Source organism: Trachymyrmex cornetzi, unplaced genomic scaffold, assembly GCF_001594075.2.
Source record: "Trachymyrmex cornetzi isolate Tcor2-1 unplaced genomic scaffold, Tcor1.1 scaffold100, whole genome shotgun sequence".
Lineage (NCBI taxonomy): Eukaryota > Metazoa > Arthropoda > Insecta > Hymenoptera > Formicidae > Trachymyrmex > Trachymyrmex cornetzi.
This window is the reverse complement of record NW_017295544.1, coordinates 12,199-26,425: the sequence shown is the minus strand read 5'-3', so window position 1 is coordinate 26,425 and position 14,227 is coordinate 12,199. Positions and strand designations below refer to the sequence as shown.

At 41.1% G+C, this 14,227-nt stretch overlaps 1 protein-coding gene across 1 annotated transcript; it reads right to left on the bottom strand.

Moving 5' to 3' along the window:
• Positions 1–7,831: 7,831 nt before the first annotated feature.
• l(3)72Ab (U5 small nuclear ribonucleoprotein l(3)72Ab) lies at positions 7,832–13,717 on the bottom strand (the record flags this gene model as incomplete). The annotated part of the gene is made up of 1 exon (XM_018522253.1): positions 7,832–13,717. A coding segment is annotated over one exon (5,095 nt), but the record flags the coding sequence as incomplete, so codon positions are not given.
• Between the last annotated feature and the right edge of the window lie 510 nt (positions 13,718–14,227).

Below are 14,227 nucleotides of genomic sequence, written 5' to 3'. Positions count from 1 at the left end.
TTAAAAAGTAACAAGAATAAATGTACGTTTTTTGCATTTTAAAAAACTATGGCCATCATACTCAAGTTTACCCTATTACGCGCGCGTCATCACGCGCGACACCACCGCATACCGATAGTATCACCGCGTTCAACAATATCGTTGCGCTCGTATTAGGAGACTATTCTCTTTAAGTTATTATTAAAATATAAAAAAAAAACAATTGGTGGGAAAGAGATGTGAAATATAATTGCATAAGAGGAAGAAGATGACAGCGTATATAAAGAAGAGAAACGGTAAGTATAAATGGTAAGTATAGCGCGCGATGGGAACCGCGCCCGGAAGCGGCCGTAGGGATTGGCGGCGGATCGCGCCCGGAGACGGCGATAGGGACCGTCGGCGGACTGCGCCCGGAAGGACCACGCCCGACGGCCACTGACCCTGCATCATCGCGACGCGAACGCAAGTTTCCACACATCCCGCGTTACGTAATTTCCCGCTACGTAATTTCCTGCACCCGGGACATTCTCGTCCCTCCTGCATCGCAACGTCATCCCCGCGATGTCACCCACTGTGACGTCATACCCACACCTAGTAACATCCCCCTCCCCCGTGGCGTCACTCCTCTCGCCTAGTGACGTCATCCACCTCCCCTCCCCCTCCGTGACGTCATCCACCTCCCCTCCCCCTCCGTGACGTCAGCCCTATCGTGACATCACCCTTCCCCTCCCCGCGGACCCCTCCCGCGCCGCGGGTAACCTCTTGCCCCTCATCCTCCCTCGGAGCCCCATGGCTTAGAACTCGCCTATATACCCTACTTACTAAAAATTCATTTTTACGTAACACCGCAGCGGTACTGTAACTTTCAAGCATTATAAATCAAAAAGTATTTAATAAAAAAATATTTTCTTATAGCGCGCGCGCGCGTTTTGGAAAGCTCTCGACATCAGCTATTAGATTCTGGAAACAAAAATAGGAGTTCCATTTTAAAAAACTGATGTGACCTTGTGTTACGTCCCGATTTTCGGAGGCCGTCGACGCTGATGGCAGGACGCAGAGCGTCGGGCTCCCCGCTGTAGCGGGAATTCTAGAGGGAACGAGAGTAAGAAGGGGAGTCGGGGGCTGAGCAGAGAACCTGGACTCCCTCAACGCTCTTATGGACTGATGGCTAAATGGAAAGAAAGATGCGAAGAAAAAAAACAAAGAATATTCTATGTAGTTGCGGCTTTATTTCTATTTCTGCTGTTGATGAGCGTAGATGGCTCAGCGGCGGGCCAAGGCATCACTTTAATCGCAATTGCGACGACCTCAATTTTGACGATCCGCGGGAGCCTGCGTGTAACCGCCCGCGCCGGCGGAAGGTCGGGGTGGTTCCCCGGGACTGGATGGTATTCTATTCTTTCTTGGATCCACTGGGGATCCGCGAACACCCTCGGGTCGAAGTTCGCGACCCGGTGGTACTCCCTGACAAGTGTTCTTAGTGCCGCTTCGCGGCCAGCTCGCCTGCAGCGGTCCATCCTACTCTTGCGAACATTCCTCCGCTTACGGTATGCATACATTTTGAAGGGGGAGCGCCCGAGGAGTTATTCGTCCCTGACTACACTGAATGACTACGCGGTGACGTTATGGAGAGTGGAGGTTGCACTCACACCGGACCTTTCTTTTGTGGCCCCGGTCAGGCTGGGGAGGACCGAACGACGTCGGAAAGGCTAGGCGAGAGTGAGCGGCGGGGCACTTTATCGGAGCGCTTGCTTCCCGCTCGGAGGACGACCGCAGCTCGAGGTCGAGCTAACGACGGCCAGGCTAGGAAGGCGCGGAGCCGCTGGTAGGGCTCACGTGCCGGATCGGGTCGAGGGAAATGAGTGGGCCGAGGAGGGCGCGGAGCTCTGAAAAGGGCTCACGCGCCACTAAGGTGTGGGAATACGTCGCTCGAAGTGAGGTGGAGGAAAAAGAACGCTAGGCACACCGTGGGTTCCCTATGCTGCTCCTCTCGTGGCACTCCCAACACATAAATGGCACATCACTTTTGCACGGCACAGTTGTTCACCTCGCGTTGTAGGCACTTGCAACTGTAATGCGCCGAAATGATTTCTGCTTCAATACCAACGCACACGCGAAAGAAAAGAGGTCCCAAAAAAAGGAAGAGGGAGAAAAGAAACGGTGTCAAGAATTTTAACTTTACAGTGATTTCTTAATATAATGAAACGAGAACAAGACAAAACAACTAAACTCACGAAATGCCATGTGAGTGACAATAACGACATAAATTCCCGGCAATACGCCGGATTTACGCGATTAGAACAAACTACAAGAAAAAAACGGTAAGCGCGGTCTCGTAAGCTCGGCACGACGCTATGTCTCGACGCGAGACTAAACGCATGCACGAGATGAAAAGTAAAGAGAAAAAAAGGAAGATTTAAGAAAGACAAGCACGTTCTCGTGATTCGAACACGGTTTGCTTCGTTATTTGAGGCAAGGTGCATTTGCGTACGCGGACAACTTAGAACTCGGAATGAGAAACACACGAATTTTAATACATTCGTTGTGCTAGACTTACGAAGTTACGAGCGGGGACTCTACGCGAAATGAACAAATAGAAAGAGAGAAAAAAAATGAAAATTTTATTTGCTGCTTACACTACTCATGTAGCTAGGCGCACTGTCGCTCTTCACTTATGAACTCCCGAGATCGCGGGACGTCGGCGGCACAATATTCAGACCGGTTATAGCAATTGTTCGTAACTACTTCAACTTCCGAAATACTTAATGTTGACTATAAAAAAACTGAAATCTAAGTTCGTGGGTCCTCAAACAGTCCTCGTTTATATACAGGTCCCCGTCGACGTTCCGTGGTGGAAAATTTGCGCAATGTTCTAGAACATTCTATTTTTCGTTAAAATTAGTTGAATTTCCTCTTTTATTCGGTTTTCTACGGAGGGGAAGTACGCAAAGGAACGCCGCGGGTTCCCCATGCGTTCTCCCGCGCTTCCTTATGCACCAAATCGCTCGCTCCGCTATATTTGGTGCATAATTCTAATATCGTTACTTGAAATAAGATATTACGACCGTCCAATGGATTCTCCGCTTGTTTATTTAAGTGCCTTTAAGACACTTGGCGTGAGTTTTTCCGCAGGGCGTTTCCTGCATTTCCTGGTTCTATTTGGGCGGCATTGCATACCGGCAAGCCATGGAGCTCTTAGTTACTATTTTTGAATTATTCACAGGTTTTTATTTCGGTCCCCTTTTTAGGGCGATGCAATTCTGTTTTTGGTGGCATCGGCCACTTAACGCCTTGAGGAGGCTTATTGAGCACGTTGGTTCATCAATTTTATTATTTCGGCTGCATTTATTGCGCTTTTGCAGTGTCGTGCTCGCGCAGGCGCGTTGCACCTTGCCACGCACGTGAACAGCGCGTGACGTGTCGTTTCAGTAACACGCGCTTGGAGTGTGTCGTTGCTATAGCAACGATTTCGGTTTCGCAACCGGTACCAGGTGTTTCGTTGCTATAGCAACGACGCTCACACCGAATTTTGGTGATGTTCGCTGTGGATCGTTTTAATTTGCGGCGGACGTTACACCTTGACTTGACCTTGGCGACGCCACCCAAGGTCAAACTGATAAGATCAGTAATTATACCTTTTTGAACCCTGCAACTTTTGTCTGAACAATTTTTCTCAATAATGCCGTGTGTCCGAGATAAAAATGTGTAACGCTTTATTTTGAACACCCGGTGTATACATACATATTATACAGGGTGTCCCATTTTAATGTCCTACCTCAAATAACTTTTTTATTTATACAATATCTTTATTTTTAGACCGTATATGTGAGAAACACAATCAATACTAGAAATTTAAAATGCCTATTACTGTCGAAGCTGGATCTTCGTTGCTTTTTAAATAATTCAATCTTGAATTACTAATATACATTATATATGTACTTGCATATATACCATATTGTAGTCTTTTTCACACACAAACTGCGCGCCGAATTATTTTTCCGGACTAAATAAACGTAATTAAAACTACTCTAGTAATCGCAAAATAAATTTAAGCAAGCAATTTTAATAATTTTTGATGCTATCATCAAGCATCATATATTATAAAGATGTAAATATATTAAAACTGTTAATAAATTTATTGTGAAAAATATTACCTCGGCCGGGACTTGAACCCGGATCTCTTGTAAACCGTACGAGCGTCCTAAGCCATTAGACCACCGAGGCATTTTTTTATTTATGTTAAAAAAATGTTTCAGACAAAAGTTGTATGGCTTTGAGGGGGACATAAGATGGTGTCATTAGTTTGACCTTAAATAATTGCTTGAAGGTCACGTGAAGGTTACCTTCAATTTCTTAAATGGAATCCCCTACTTTTTATTGCACATTCTTGTAGATAATTTCGAAAGCTTTCCAAAATAGTACGATAAAGTTCATTTTCATTGAATACTTTTCGAGTTATAAGGATTGCGAGTTACAGCACCGCATTAGCATTACCCAAGGTGTCCGACCAACGGCTAAAACCTCTTGAATGTTGTTTAGGATCATAACCTAAATAACATTTGTCGAGATCTAGGCCGTTTTACCTCTTATTTTCATTTTTACGGAGAAATGTAATTTTTAGTGCAAAAATGAAACCTTGGAGAATGCTAATGCCGGCGATGCTTTAACTTACAAGCCTTATAACTCGAAAAGTACTTAATAAAAATAAACTTAATTATAGTGTTTTGGAAAGCTCTCGAGATGATCTACAAGAATGTGTAATAAAAAGTAGGGAGTTTCATTTAAGAAATTGAAGGTAATCTTTACGTGACCTTCAAGCAACTATTCAAGGTCGAACTAATGACACCATCTTATGTCCCCCTCAAAGCCATACAACTTTTGTCTGAAACATTATTTTCTAAGATCAAAAATAAAAAAGTTATTTGGGACATTAAAATGGGACACCCTGTATAAGATGCAACGTCTTTCAATACCATTATTCATATCAACATTAAACATGGAAATTAGCTGCTGTACGATGAAAATGAAATGAATAAAATTTTATAAAGTAATAATTTTTTTATTCACATAAATTGTTTTTAATTGTCTAAAATATTTTGTATGTTCTTTAATATATATCATTAAATTATATTCGACTGATTTTAGCAGTTTAACAATGTCACTACCGTTGTTGTTGTTATTATTGTTATTAATATTCTTGAGGCTTTCACGGGTGCTTTCTACAGGGTCATCGAAAAGTATTGGACCCCCCTAATATCTTCAGTTAGAATGCATTTTGGAGAAAATGTCCAATAGCAAAGTTGTATGGTTTCAAGCGAGGAGTAAGATAATGACCTTGACTTTGATTTTGACCATGTCCTTTAAGGTCGTTTCAAGGTCAACCTTATTTTTTTAAATGGAACCCCCTACATTTTATTGCATATTTTTATAGCTTATCTCGAGAGCTTTCCAAAATACTATAATAAAACATTTTTTCATTAAGTACTTTTTGAGTTATAAAGGTTCGAAGTTAACAATTTTTTGACACAAAATGTAAAATATCTTGTAAAATATTATTTAGTTTTCAGTAATCATAACCTTAATACTTTTGTGCGCGGAATAATGAGATCAATTAATTGGTTTAAAGAAAATACATTAATCAAAAAGTGTCGGATCCCCCTAATATTTTCAGTAAGAATGCATTTTGGAAAAATGTCCAAACCTTTATAACTCAAAAAATACTTAATGAAAAAATGTTTTATTATAGTGTTTTGGAAAGCTTTCGAGATAAGCTATAAAAATATGCAATAAAATGTAGGGAGTTCCATTTAAAAAAATAAGGTTGACCTTAAAATGACCAAACATGGTCAAGATCAAAGTCGAGATCATCATTTTACTCCTCGCTTAAAACCATACAACTTTGCTATTGGACATTTTCTCCAAAATGCATTCTAACTGAAAATATTAGGGGGGTCCGATACTTTTCGATGATCCTGTATATAAAGATTATGCGTTTCGCGGGTTTTCTCCGTGTCCAGATCCATTCTTGATATGCCAACGTTTCGTGAATCTTGCAGTCCATTTCATCAGGGCGAGAAGCAGCCTGATACTGAGCTGTTCCTCCAGGCCGTTTCTTTTATATTACGTTGCTTGTTGGAGTGGTGGAGAGGAGGAAGAAGAGAATTGTGGGTAGGGCGGGGGGAGTGGTGGAATTGATAGGTCTTCAATAATCGGGAGAATGGTCTTCCATATTTTATTTATGTTGTAGCCATTATCTTTATTTAGATTATTAGGGTGTTTTTGTATCTCTATGGCTTCTCTATACTTTCTTGGAAAGTATGATGTAATGATGGCTATTGTGGTCGTTTTGTCAAACAGTATTCGATGTCCTGTTTCGATGCTGTGTTCTGGGCTGCGGTCCACTTAGCGCTTCAAACGCTACAGAGCATTTGTAGCACTGATATGGCTGGTCCATTTGATGCTTCGGAACGCTCCCAGCAACTCTGATTACGTCATCAATACATCATCGTTTTTGCTCCCACTTCGCTTCAACTGCCTCACCTCGGGAGGTGGGTTGGCTGGAGCGTTCACGTAGCAATTGTAGCATTCGAAATAGTAATGGACCAATCGGAGCGTAGCGTTTGGAGCATAACGTTTAGAGCATTTGGAAGAAGGAAGTGGACCGCAGCCCTGATAATGCCGACTGCGTGGCGTGTTTTAGACTGACATCACGTTGGTGTTTTTTTATCCGTAGGTTGACCATTCTCCCGGTTTCTCCAATGTATACTTGCCCGTAGAAACAAGGTACTTTGTATACTCCTGCGGAGCTGAGTGGAGGTTTTTGATCTTTAGGATTTCTTAAGATTTGTCCTATCTTCTTAGATGGTTTGAAGACAGTTCGGATATTGTGTTTGTTTAATATCCTGCCGATCTGTTGTTCCTTTGACATATAGAAAAATGGGTAGGATCCTTTGGTCTGGTTATGTGTTAAAGGAACGGCCTGGAGAAACAGCTCAGTATCAGGCTGCTCCTCGCCCTGAAGTGAACTGCAAGGTTCACGAAATGTTGGCATACCAAGAATGGATCTGGACACGGAGAAAACCAGCGAAACGCATAATCTTTATTATAATTATTATTATTTAAAAACTTATTTCAATAATCACTGCTATACTGCACTGTGATGAACTGTGTTGTATTTGTCCACAATGCTATCTCACACAGCCAACGCGGTAAGAGACGAATACACGTGGAGTGCATATGTAGAGACGTTTTCGTTCATATCTGAAAAATGACTTTTCGGAACGTGATTTTAATATACATTTTTTTATTTTCGTCATATAAAAATTTTTAAATTTTTAAATTAAAAAATTTTTTTAAATAAAGATGGAAGTAGAAGTATACAATAAATAAATATTTAAAAAATTGTTTTATTATAGTTGTAAAATACACTTGAAGCCATTTAATTTTCATTGTGGAAAATTTCTTCTATCTCTTATGGTTTCGATGATATTCACTTAGAAAGAAAAAAAAACGATTTTTTGAAAGGAAGGTTTTCACCCCTTCAATGTATGACTCATAAGATATAGTTGATATAAAAGAAATACATATCTTTTATTTTTATCTATAGAACAACATACTAAAAGCTCATCAAATTCGGGGAAGAGAGGGCTTTTCCGTGTGTTTCTTTGTAAGGATTGATCTTGAAATAACAAGAAAACTAAAAAGAAACTAAAATTCAATTATTTTGTGACTTTATGTTTACATCAAGAATAGGAATTCATGTTTAAAAGTTTGGTAAAAGTCAATATTTTTGTTATCTGCGCTTTAATATCCTGAAATACATATTTTTTATATAAATTACAGAAATCGTCGTTTTTTACGGTGAAAAATTAAACTTTAATAAGAGTAAAACATATAGTGTCAAAATACACATTTACATACTTACTTGAAGAAAAAAAGTATACCAATACAACTGCGGGATTTGCTAGCCATGTTTTATTTAGGCGCTAGAATTTAATTTACAGACAGCTGCACAAGGAATCGCATCAGTTCAAACTTTGCTATAATACGTGCTTTGACTATACGCTGTGCAGATCTTTTCAAAAGAAGTATGGGATGTGTATATATGTGGTTTTGTAGCTTCTTTGACAATTTTCTATTCAAGGGTTTTTGTCCACCTACATTTGGGATTCGTCCCACTATGCGACGCATGCAAAAGAAGAAAGAGGGCGCGGCATGCGTGGTCAATCGTTGTAAAAACGAATTTGCGAAAATAAAAAGAGCTTGTAACCGTATCAAAGAGATTATCAATAACAATAAGTTATATCTTTACTATATTATAACGTTGTATAATTCTCTCTTCCTCCCTGCCCTCTTCCTTGCCATTCCTCCTTTTACCGTTGAACCACAAAAAATAGGAAAACAAAAAATGAGGCGTACAATTTTTTATTTCACATATGTGCTGTTAGAATAAGGACGACAATTAAAATATTTGAAGTTGAATTTGTAGAATAAAGGAAATTATAATTACTACTAGTACAGATTACTCTGATACTGTTAACAAATAAAAAAGAATTGTATGAAAGATATCGTAATACTTTTGACATGCCTACATATGGTACAAAAAAATAGTATATACTATGGAGCATATTAGGTTTAATGATTTCAATCAGAATCTGAACCGGAACTAGCCGATTCGTATTCGCCGACGTTGATGATGAACTTGTATTCTTGATCGCAACCAAGATAAGCATCACTCATAAAGTACAAAGTATAGGAATGCTGACCGGGTGCAGGAGCGACAAAATCCAACTTGATCTTTGCCTTCTGTTGTAACGTCAGACGTTTGATAGAGAGCAAGGAGTTGCTCTTCGGGTCGCCAATCACTACCCACCAACCTTCCTCACGTTTTTGCGGGAAAAATGGCGCGACTACCGGCCCAATTACCTCATCTTCCCGTTCCAGTTGTACGATAACATTTACCGTGCCGCCACTGTGCAATTTGTCTTTCTCCTGTACTTCATACGACATCTCAATATTAGGATATCGGTTGCAGAATTTGGCCACGTCTGCCATCTGCGCATCCGTTAACTGTAATAGCCGATTTCGATCGTCATCTTCGAGTTCCATGACGTCAAATACAGTCTCCACGCCCTTGTCGGTGCAGCGCTTGATGGTCTCTGCTGTAAAGTGCGGCAGTTGTTTCAAATAAGAATCTTTGGACCACATCGCTTGCGTCACCATCTGCGCGAGTTCCATAGCGGCGACGGCAGGTGCTAACCATCCAGAGGAGCTTAAGACATCGACGCAAGCTTGTATCAATCTTACGGCCTTGCTCAACACCAGTTCAGTATCCTTTTGTAATTCTGGGCCTAACTGTATCCTCGATAAATGAGCTTGCAGAAGAAGTTGCGCCTTCACATGAGGATCAGCCATTCTAGCAGCCTGTGGAGCATGAGGTAAACGTGCAGCCAAACTTCTCAGTAAATTTTCTTCTCTTTGTCGCACTGGAACGCTCTCATACTCAGCAGCCGCTGAAATAATTTCTAACAAACCTCTGATCTTCGTCTTGTTATTAAGAGACAGACTGAACAATTCGATAGTAGCGTAATTGATATAGTAATAGGCAGCAATCATTCCGAGGTTAAGAGGCAAGGTATCCATTTCGTCTTCTACGGCGACACATTTGGCTTGTTCTAAATCAGTTAACGTGCTCTCGACCAGCTCGGATAGATGATCTGAGAGGTGCCGATGTGTGACACCTTGCAGGCCATAGTAATTAGGATTTTGAGTGAGTCGTCGATACAGGAAAGTCCATGTGAGATAATCGACCGCGTCTTGTTTGTTCTCGATTGTCTTCGTCACAATCTCCGCGTTAAAGTGATCATGCAACCGGCGATCCAAGTGACTCTCTACCGGTAGTGGTTCATTCAAAAACTTCTTAAAAAAATCTTTTTTTGAGCTTTGACACAAGAGTACGCATTTGGCGTCCTCATCTTCTAACGGACGATTAGCTCGCGCTACCATTTGCAGAACGTCTGTGATCGGATAATCCTCGTAAGCATGTGTCTTACCATTATAACACTGTGTATCCATGACTACGACAAGGTGGGAGCTGATAGATAAACCCCAACAGAGATCCCTCGTGGCGACCGCAACTTGGATGGCTCCACTGTCAAATAATTGCTCAACTAAACGACGATCGTCGGTCGATAAACCCTCGTGAAGATAAGCTACACCTTGTGACAAAGTTTCCTTTAGCGTTTTGTCGCTCATTCGATCGAGAAATGGTTTAATGTCAGCCTCTTCCGCATGAAAGAATCTCGAAGGTTGACCTTCAGCCGCCGTGAATGTCAGCAAGTCAATGGCTGTTAATCTCGCTTGTCGACGAGTAGGTACAAATACGATCACCGGTTTATGTGCAGCGTGTCGAAGAATTGCGTTATATACTGGTTTTGCCATGGCAGCTAATCTTGACGCGTTATGGGTGACATTTATACCTTGCACGTGCAATTCCAAAGGTACCGGTCGCACAGTAGGATGAAAATTAAAGGTTGCAGCTGCCGGTGCACCCAACCACTGTGCGGCGTCTTTGGCATCAGCCAATGAGGCCGATAATGCTATTATTCTAGTAGGTTTATCAAGCTGCGAAGAGATGTAACGTGCTCGCGAACATGCAACTTCTAGTACAGGGCCTTCTTCACCACCAATCAACTGCAATTCATCCACGATAAACAGCTGAATGTTTTGGACATTTTTCCGTTGCTTCCATCTACGTGATAAAACGTCCCATTTATCCGCCGTGGTAATAATGATCTGTCCTTTGGCAAGTAGCTTCAAATCCGTTCCTGTTTCGCCGCTCAGTAGGACAACTTTTCTTCCCAACTGTTGACCAAATTTTGCTGCCCAGTCAGCATAGACCAATTCAGCTAAAGCCTCTTTGCTAACCATATATACACACCGTCCTTCCGGATTCTGCGTTAATAACCTTAGCACTGCAAATTCCGCAATGGTCGTTTTTCCTGAACCTGTGGGTGCTCCAACAAATACATTATCGTCGGAATTATAAATCGCATTGAACACTTGCGTCTGAATTGGATTGAACTGTGGAAAAGCAGAATAGATATTCTCGAATTTAGCATTTCGCAACGCTGTTATCGGCAACGCCTGCAAATCCAGCAATTCCGTAGGCGGAAGATTCTTTTCAGGCAATATCAGATGTCGAAAGCTTACAGGCAATTGTGTCTCCGCCCCAATCCACCGATCGGATACAACGCGCAAAAAGTATTGTGGCGGCAAAGGCTCAAAGACTGGCACAAAGAATTTAATTATATGTTCATCAGCTGCGTATTTGGCCTTCAATAAGAAATATTCATGATGCAAAATTACCTCCGAATCTACATCTTCGACTAAGATCCAAAACGCTTCCGACATACCGTGAATTTTCTCGTCCCATTGGAAATCCGGTGTGATAGTCAGCACAACTCTTAGAGTGGAACGCGTAATCGGCTGGATATGCGTGGACAAGCCTAGCTTTGGAAATTGATGGACGTATTTGTGAATGGTTTTGCCTAGTTTCGGCACGCGGATCAATTCGCCAATCTCATTGGGTCCCAGATCGTACAGCCTCTCCCATGGAAAGTTCTTCTTCTCGATCTTCTTCACAATCTCTTCTGGCATCTTACGGAATTGTCTGAGTGGCGACATTGATTGCCACATCCTGCGATCGATCATTTTACAGATAGATAGGCATTTGTCTGCTAATTGTGCCCACCCACGGAACAGAACTATCTCAAAGATAGCTCTCATGAGACGTGAGGCGGATTGCGTCACAAATACCATATCAGACATAAGCGCGAATCCTTCAAGTTTCAACTGCGAGATGTATGCTTGCAATAACACATTCACTTTCGCGCTTGGTTCCTCGATGCTCTCTTTCACCGGTATTGGCACTCTTTCCATCAGCTTTTGCAGCTCTAGCTTTTCTTCCTCTCTGACATTTATATTTTTAAACTCGCTCGACAGTGAAAACACCCGGAACAATTCTATCTCGCTCAACGTGCGCTTCAGCAACTGATTATATGTAGACATCGTTTCGTGAGTGCAATAATAATGAGATGCTATTCTACCCAATTCGGTCGCCTGAAAATTGCCAGATTTGCGATCGTACTTGATTAAGCCACTACGATCCAATCCGATTGCAGCTGAATGAATTAGATCAGCTCTATGGAGCTCTAATAAAGGATCTTGTTTCAATTTGTCATGATTTATCCCGTATAGATTGGGACAACGAAGCATTCTAATGTAAAGATAAGTATAGCCAAGCCAGGTAACCGCATCTCTGATATTCTGGATCGTTCCTAGCACCACTTCCGCATTCAACATATCGGACATCTTACTTATTAATTGTGATTCAATTGGTAATTGTTGATTTAAAAGCGATAGATAATACTGCAGCTCGCTATGATTTGTGATAAGGATACCCTCGCCTTTAGTATCATACTGCGGTCGACCGGCTCGTCCTAACATTTGCAGTACGTCTAAAGCGCCCAGCTCTACCCATCTACCTTTCTCCGGGTTATACACCTGAGTACCCTTGATAATAACTGTATGAGCCGGCAAATTGACACCCCAAGCTAAAGTCGCTGTAGATACGAGAACTTGTATGTGTCTATCGGCGAAGAGATCCTCCACTAGCGTACGATCCACACGAGTCATACCGGCGTGATGAATCGCAAAACCATATGGTAGCAGATCTTTAAGCTCTTGATTTTTTACTTGCTCTGCTTCTGTTCTCAAAACCTCCATCGACGCGGAACCTTCCCTGAGAAATTGACCTAAAGTATCTTTCTCCAGACACATATCTCGAATAGCACGTGCTGTTTTTCCGGTTTCCTTACGTGAGTGCACAAATATCAGTACTTGATTCCTGCCAGCGTGTTCCATGGTCTTTTCATAAACGATTTCATTCATTACTTGGAAACGCTTCAATGCTTTCTTCTCCGTAACGCCGATATACTGTTGTTCTAAAGCTACAGGCCGGAAACTATTGTCAAAATAGAATAGTCCTGTCTCCGGTTTAATACGCAAAAATGCTGCAACGTCTTGATAATTGGGTAATGTAGCTGATAAACCAACAAGACGCACATCTTCTTGAGTAGTTTCGATGTTTCGTATCGTCCTCGCGACCAATGCTTCCAGAACAGGACCTCTTTCGTCATGCAATAAGTGAATCTCGTCGATAATAATCAATCGTACTAATGATGTGAAAGTTTTTTCACCACCCTTTCTTGTTATAATATCCCACTTTTCCGGGGTACATACTATTACTTGAGTAGCGGCAATTTGTTCTCGCGTTAACTGATGATCACCCGTTAATTCAGAAACAGTCAGATTATATGTTGATAATCGCTTGCGGAAATTGCCGACCATTTCTTGCACCAGCGAACGCATCGGAGCGACATAAATTACTTTGAATTCATCTGCATTGATTGTACCATCAGCGTTTATGTGTCTTCCAATTTCTCGCATCATGCACAGTAGAGCTACATTGGTTTTACCAGCTCCTGTTGGAGCACACAGGAGTAGATTCTCATCGCTCTCCAATGCCGTTTGATATAAGCGACTTTGTATACGATTCAGCGTCTTGAAACCATCAAAAGCAGGTTGCACATACTTAGGTAATTGCTCAATTGGATGCAGTTTTTCATTGTCTGCAAATGGTTTCGGTTTTAGAGCAGGAACGTGAACTTCTTCATATCTGTAATCATTAAATGTTCGAATATTAATATGAGCGACAAAAAGTAACGAAAATCTAAAAAAAAATATTTATTTGTCTGATATCACTTACAAATTAATTTTTGTAAATAATTTTCATCAAATATTTTTGATAATTTTTTGACAACTTTATGTTAATATAATGGATCGATCCTCCTGTTAATTCATCACTACTATTTCAGATTATAACATCAAAAACGAAAAACAATAAAAATTCTATTCAAATCATATATGAATAGAAATATTTGTCAATAAAACAATATTTGCAATAGATAAAATAGACTTATACATTAAAGGTATCAAAAATTATCCTCTTATTTTGGGCAAAAATTAAATCATATTTATATCTATGTATTACTAATTTGATAGTTTGTCATAGCTGTAAATACAACTAATGGTTATGCATAATTTATATACATATATATTGTGACGTGACATTTTGTCCGTCACTGTGCGGACTTGTCGACGGCGGACTCGTGCTTCCTACCGGCTC